Here is a 6,722-nt window from a genome sequence, read left to right as displayed (position 1 = left end):
TTGAGCGGCGATACTGATTTCGGCAGATAGCGCAGCCGCGAGGGGGCAAATACTGGGAAGCATCATCAAAACAGACCACAATGCTGATTGCAAAGAGGTTATTCGCTATCACTAACTTCGTTCTCGACGTGTTGTCTTTCGGCGGTCAACATCACCTGGGACGAGAGAGAGAGATTTGCGGCGGGATGATTGTTTGCGTGCGATTCAGAGACTTGAGTGAGGATGTCAAGTCACTACTCCCTGGAATGTTGGTGGGATGTTCAAATTTGTTAAAATAGTTCATAAAGCTTTGAAGAAAATATTTTTTGGGAAATTATTAATTAGCATATCCATTACATCAAGTTGAACTTGATCATGTTTCTCTCCTGGATCGAAGCATCCCTAGACGATCGCGTTTCCGCACACTTCGACCACACTCACACACCGACATGATCTAGCGCTGCCTACTTGGACCCAACCACATTGTCGCTGTGCGTTCACTCTGACAGGCTTCAGTTCTCGGCGATACCTTGCAGGCGGAAGAACTTCGTTGGACACTTGAAGTATCATCAGCTCACAGTTGCGTTGCGTGTTACCCACTAGAAGTGCCGAATCAACATCATCCCCCTAGAACGCAGATGGCCGGCTTGATCCAACGACACGGTTCTGTCCTAGTGCGTCGATTTCTCACCAATGGAAAACGGATTGTGAGTGAGGGATTTGCGGGAATTTCGAGGGTTTTTGGAAAATCAGTCGCTTATATAATTACGTTTGCGAGAGTCGATTGACCTGGCAGCGCCGCCTGTATTTGTTGGACGGCGAGTTATCAGTTATGCACGGCTCGCGCAAAATACCTACGTAGTCGTCGCGACAGGCTGGAGGTGTGTTGTAGTGGTGACGAAAATAAATTTGACGTTATTTTTTGTTCATATGAGGCCACAACCGGCTCAAGGAAGAAAGAATCGAAGGAAAAGGCCAAAACAAGGCCGATTTGTTGTTGCTAAGAACAAAAGTTTGGTGTATCGATCGTATACAGCGTAATCTCCGCCACATTTGCGTATGGAATAGATCCAACGTATTTACTCGCGATAAGCATTGCGGGTTTTTTGCATCAAAGCAAGCCGTTCGCTTAGATTGTTGTCATGGGCAACAGTGGGATGGAAATGTTTTTCAGCCTACTGAACTTGAACTGATCATTGATCGAGAATCTTCAATCGTATTTCAGACCAACAGGGCACTCGCGGTGACGCAATTCCACACCAGTGCCCAACTGGACAAGACCGTTTCGTTCAACCTGTCGGATATCGGGGAAGGAATCCGCGAGGTAACGGTCAAGGAGTGGTTCGTCAAGGAGGGCGATGTCGTTGAGCAGTTTGACAACCTGTGTGAAGTCCAGAGTGACAAGGCGTCGGTCACGATCACCAGTCGGTACGATGGAAAGATCCTCAAGCTGCACAAGATGGTAGATGAGATCGCGTTGGTTGGTAAGCCTTTGCTGGATTTCGATGTCGAAGATGAAGAGGGCGAGGATAGCAGCAGCAGCAGCGGAGAGAGCAGCTCCGATGAAGAAGAAGTTAAGGTACAGGCTGTGGCCGCTGGTGGCGCAGCTGCCGCAGCGACAGCAGCATCTGTGATCTCAAGTGGGAAGGTGCTGGCAACGCCTGCTGTTCGGAGAATCGCTATGGAAAACAAAGTGGATCTACGCGAGGTGAAGCCATCCGGCAAAAATGGACGCGTCCTTAAGGGTGATGTTCTGGAGTTCTTGAACATCATTCCACAGGGAACCGTCAAACCTCATCCTACTTTGGCCCAAGCCAAACCCACCACAGCTGCACCGTGTCCAAAGTCTATGGAAACTGTTGTGCCATTGAAGGGCGTTGCCAAGGCCATGTACAAATCGATGTCTGAATCACTGGTAAGATCACTTTTCAATTTACATGATCGTTGTCTTAGAATTAACCTCACGTCTTCTTATTCAGAAAATTCCTCACTTCGCCTACAGCGATGAAATTGACGTTTCTCAGCTGGTGAAAGTCCGCGAAGCTCTCAAAGCCGAAGCTCTGGCTCGCGGCGTCAAACTAACCTATATGCCGTTCTTCGTCAAGGCTGCTTCCAACGCTCTCAAAGAGTTCCCGATCGTCAACAGTTCGTTCGATGAGCCCAACGAAAGCGTCGTCTACAAGTCCTACCACAACATTAGCATTGCCATGCACACCCCTCAAGGACTGGTGGTTCCAAATGTCAAAAACGTCGACAGCAAATCGATCCTCCAGATCGCGGCTGAGCTGAACGCGCTTCAGGAACGCGGCGCTAAGGGAACTCTCACTCCAGACGACTTCGTCAATGGAACCTTCTCCTTGTCTAACATTGGAATCGTGAGTCAACTAACTTCTCCTCTTCTAACCAAACCCTAACAGACCTTCATTCCCAGATCGGAGGCACCTACACCCACCCCTGCATCATGGCCCCTCAGGTGGCAATCGGAGCCATCGGGCAAACGAAGGTCCTCCCACGCTTCGACGCCTCCGGCAATGTGGTCCCGGCGCACATCATCAACGTAAGCTGGTCGGCCGATCATCGGATCATAGATGGCGTAACCATGGCCTCCTTCTCGAACGCATGGAAACGTCAGCTGGAGAATCCCAACCTGTTCCTGCTGACGGCGCAGTAGGCCTAGCCAAGGGAAACCCATATGGAAAGGAAACGAATGCATTTACATACACTAGGATAATGGTGATTCCTCTCGAACGATTCAAAACGCTACCAGATTGCATTTATTTTGTCTCACTCAGTAGAAACGCGCGTGCAATGATTGCATCTCTTATTTTAACCAATTAGAAGCCATACGCGGAACGTGAAACGTTTTCTAAGACCAGGTCTGTGTATATATTGTTAGAAATATATTGATTGAAACAAACGCCCGATCGATTTGACAACTTTATTTAATTTATTACAATATCATAACCTTAAAAAAACGAACAATAGTTGTACATTCTGAGGGTAAAAATCCCGCCCTAAAATATAAACGCTACAAACACACAAAAATTACTTTGGCCTACGTCCGGGTGAGCACTCTTTTTCTTCTCAGTTCGGTCAACAGGTGTGATGAGTTGTACGGTCCAGCGGTAAAAGCAAAGTGGAATGGATATCGCAGTGCAGTGTTCGAGATTTTTCCTAGTACAAACAAAAAAAAACATGCTAAGCTGAGCTGGTTCTGGTTACCCTTGATTGCCGGAGGAGGAGCTTTGAGCTCCCATTCATTCCCAATGTTTGAAAATTTGATTGCTGCTCTCTATGGTCAGGTGTTCGAGGTTCAGTTTTGATATGTCAGCGAAAGGAACTCGTCGCGACGTCGAAGATACTCGCGGTAGCGGGTCTCACCGAATCTGGAAAATGAGAAGGAAGGTTAGAATTTATAATTCTGTTTGAGGTACTCAAAGACAATATAAAGATATAAAGGTCAGTCTCTGAATGGGTACAACTTCAAGTACTACATTTAGTTTCTTGGTTCTAAACTTGGTACCCAACTTTGATCAATTGTAGTACAGTGGGATTCCGTTTTTGAAATTTTCAGTTGCCAAATTCGGAACCCATTTGTATAATTTCAAGAATATTATTTGGGCGTTATTACATCATCATTATGGATCCAAATGATGGCCAGACTTCTAAATGGTCCATTTCGAAGCGGATTTCCGTAGGAGAGGGCTATGCTATAAATTTATAGACCTGTCATGTTAATTGTGACAGACGCTCTACACACTTTTAATTGTTGAAGCATCTCCAATGATGTTCTATAAGCTTTATGTCTACTATTTGAATACATAGGCCGTGTAAAACCAATAATCGCATAGGTGACCTTTATTCTAGAATTGGACAACTCCATAAAATAGTGAAAGAATACAGAAATACAATACTTTTCATTAGAAACGTATTTACAAAAAAGTTCTAGGTGTTACAATAGTAGTTTACGGAACAAGTTGCAGAATGATGATTTTTACAGCACGAGTCGTAAATTTATCCTACGAGGCTTGCCGAGTAGGATAATTACGACGAGTGCTGTAAAAATCGAGTTCTGCAACGAGTTACGTACAACATTTTTTGTAATTTCGTTGAAGACCACTTGAGGGTATCAGAAATTTGTAATGGCATGAGCCATGCGGTTAAACCGCTGAACCCGCTGGAGTAAAGTAGGGTCTTGTGAGGAAATTATCAGAAAAATAAACAGTTGTTATTTTACTGCGAACTGAAACACACGTCTTTGCCAGTTAATACCGAAAGTCTTTAAACCTGGTTTTCCACATATTACAGTGGCGACGAGGTGAATTTTGTTTTCCGACACTCCGTGCATTTCACGACCGCTGGCGCTTGTGCTTTTGGCGTGGATTTTTCGGCGTAAGTTGGATTTTGGTGAAAAATCTAAAACCGTGAAAACCAAAAGGTTTTCTTTTCTATTATTCGTCAATTCTTATTGCGTGCAAAAGAAGTTCTTAAAATCTCGCAGTTTTTAGTGCCGGTATAGGTTTCAGTGAAGTGATTTTTCTTACAGTGTTGTGGTTTAGCGTGGCGTGAAATTTCGCTTTTAATCGTGAAATTGCCGCTATCCATTTTTTATTTTCAACGGAAGAAGCGTACTTTTGTTATAAGTACCATTATTTCAATAAGCAATTGAAATAAGAGGCTTTTTATTGTCCTCCATTATCAGCTCTCTTTCCTTTGTGAAATTCCTAAGACCATTTTCTTTTCATCCACAGCACAATAAAAGAACGCCGTTTGCAATCAGTGTACTGGTCAACTGTGGCAGTGCGGCGGTAAAATTGACTGTCAGTCAACGAAGAGGAAAAAGCCGAAAAACGTCAGATTGTTTTCTGATTTGTGTGCGAGTGAAGTCGGTGCGAGAAAACTGCATCAAAACTGCATATTTTTTGTTGTTGCTGCTGGACATTGACCCTGTGATTGCTGCTGTTGGTGCACTTTCTGGTGGACGTGAGGTGCAGGAAGAGTTCATCGACCTCTTGGCCGGTTGATGACCTACCATTGGCGTATTGGAGGAATCATTTTGAGGAGCTGTTGTTGCTGTTGGCTTTTGACCCGAGCCTTTGTGAAGTTGCTGCTGTTGCTGTTTGGCTTTTGACCCGTGTGCCATTGAAGAGTTTGCTGTTGTTGCTGGGCTGTTGTTTTCGGGCCGTTTTTATTGCAGTGTTTTGCCGTTTTTGCATTGCGGCCATAGCAGGTATGTGATTTTGTTTGTTTTTAGTATAGTTCATTTTTTCTGTGAATGCTAAAGTGATTTTTGATCGACGAAGACATTTCGGGGAAACTAATTAGTGCTGCATTTTTGTGATTTTCTTTGCTTTTTGTCTGTAAGGATGTCTTTGACTACGACTACTGAGCCCTATGTGCCAGGTACGATCCCATTTTCCCAGTATTTAGAGCAGCTTGAGTTTTTATTTGAGCACAATAACTACTCAGCTGATAAATATAAAATTTCCTTTTTGGCCGTTTGTGGCACCGAGGTTTATAACCAAGTGAAGCTTTAAATTCCGGGTCAGAATGTTAGAGATTTGACGTATAAGCAGATTACTGACGTGCTTAAGAAGAGGTACGATAAAAAAGATAACGACGTGATTCATACGTACAAATTTTGGACCCGTAGACAGGGACAGCATGAGAAATCTGAAGATTTCGTGCTCTCCGTAAAGCAATTAGCTGAATTATGTGGCTTCGGGGATTTTAAGGATCGTGCCATCCGTGATGCACTTGTAATAGGCACTTATGATCGGCAGTTACAGAAGCGGTTGTTTGACGAGGACGATCTAACTGCAGCCAAGGCGGAAAAATTGATCGTTAATCAAGAACTGTCTACTGACAGAACTCGTTTCGTGAACCGCGATGATGATAAGAGGGTCAGTGTTGTAGCCAGGTTGGATAGGCGTTTGGATCGTAGTCCTTCCAGGCAATCCTTCCGTAGCAGGAGTAGGAGTTTCGACAGAAACCGTTCTTTTTATAATCGAAGCAGGAGCGGTAGTAGGAGAAATGAGATTCATGATCCGGACAAAGTTTTTACGTGTTCCTTTTGTCACAAAACAGGACACACTAAAAAATTCTGCTTTAGATTGAAGAGGAAGAGTCCAAAAAAGACTCCTAGGAAGAGTAAACCTTTTGTTAAATTTATTGGTTCTCCTAAACCTCTGCCTTCCCAATCTTCGGGGCTTTTTAAACGGTTGAAGAAGGATTTGGCTTCCGATTCCGAAGATGAAGATTTACCATGCATGATGATAAATGCCAGAAGTAAAGTTAATGAACCATGTTATGTCGAGGCATTAGTTCAGAAAACGCGGTTGACTATGGAGATCGACTGTGGATCCGCTGAAAGCGTGATATCCGAGGCTCTTTTCTTGCGAAATTTCAAGAAATGTTCCATCGAGAATAGTCGCCAGAGACTATACGTTATCGATGGTAACAGACTCAGTATTCTGGGGAAAGCGAGGGTCTCGGTACGGCTTAACGGTATCACGGAGGAGCTTTATCTGATTGTGCTGCAGGGAGACAAGGACTTTGTGCCGCTAATGGGTCGCAGCTGGTTTGATATCTTCTACAGTGGATGGAGAGACACCTTTTCTCGACCGGTGGTGCCAAATCGACGCGTGAATGCCATGACGGATGTTGATGCGAGGGACGAAGCAGTCGAAGAAATTAAAAGTAAGTTCCCAGAACTTATTGACAAGAAACTATTGAATCCGATC

The 6,722-nt window shown here is 44.3% G+C and overlaps 2 protein-coding genes across 2 annotated transcripts in view; one reads left to right on the top strand and one right to left on the bottom strand.

Moving 5' to 3' along the window:
* The first annotated feature begins 479 nt into the window (after nucleotides 1-479).
* LOC5572378 (lipoamide acyltransferase component of branched-chain alpha-keto acid dehydrogenase complex, mitochondrial) lies at nucleotides 480-2,903 on the top strand. Its single transcript, XM_001660283.2, has 4 exons — nucleotides 480-686; nucleotides 1,205-1,894; nucleotides 1,959-2,354; nucleotides 2,411-2,903. Exons 1-4 carry the CDS (start codon nucleotides 618-620, stop codon nucleotides 2,648-2,650), a joined length of 1,395 nt encoding a protein of 464 aa, XP_001660333.1. The 5' UTR covers nucleotides 480-617; the 3' UTR covers nucleotides 2,651-2,903.
* The window catches only part of LOC5572377 (ethanolamine kinase), a 46,757-nt gene continuing 42,937 nt past the window's right edge, over nucleotides 2,903-6,722 (bottom strand). Inside the window, exon 5 of the mRNA XM_001660284.2 lies at nucleotides 2,903-3,365. Within this exon, the coding sequence (XP_001660334.1) occupies nucleotides 3,293-3,365 (73 nt within the window). The 3' untranslated portion in view covers nucleotides 2,903-3,292. The remainder of the gene's footprint in view (nucleotides 3,366-6,722) is intronic.

This window comes from Aedes aegypti, chromosome 1 (genome assembly GCF_002204515.2).
Source record: "Aedes aegypti strain LVP_AGWG chromosome 1, AaegL5.0 Primary Assembly, whole genome shotgun sequence".
Lineage (NCBI taxonomy): Eukaryota > Metazoa > Arthropoda > Insecta > Diptera > Culicidae > Aedes > Aedes aegypti.
Note: the sequence above shows the minus strand (reverse complement) of the source record. Positions and strands in the feature narration are given on the sequence as shown.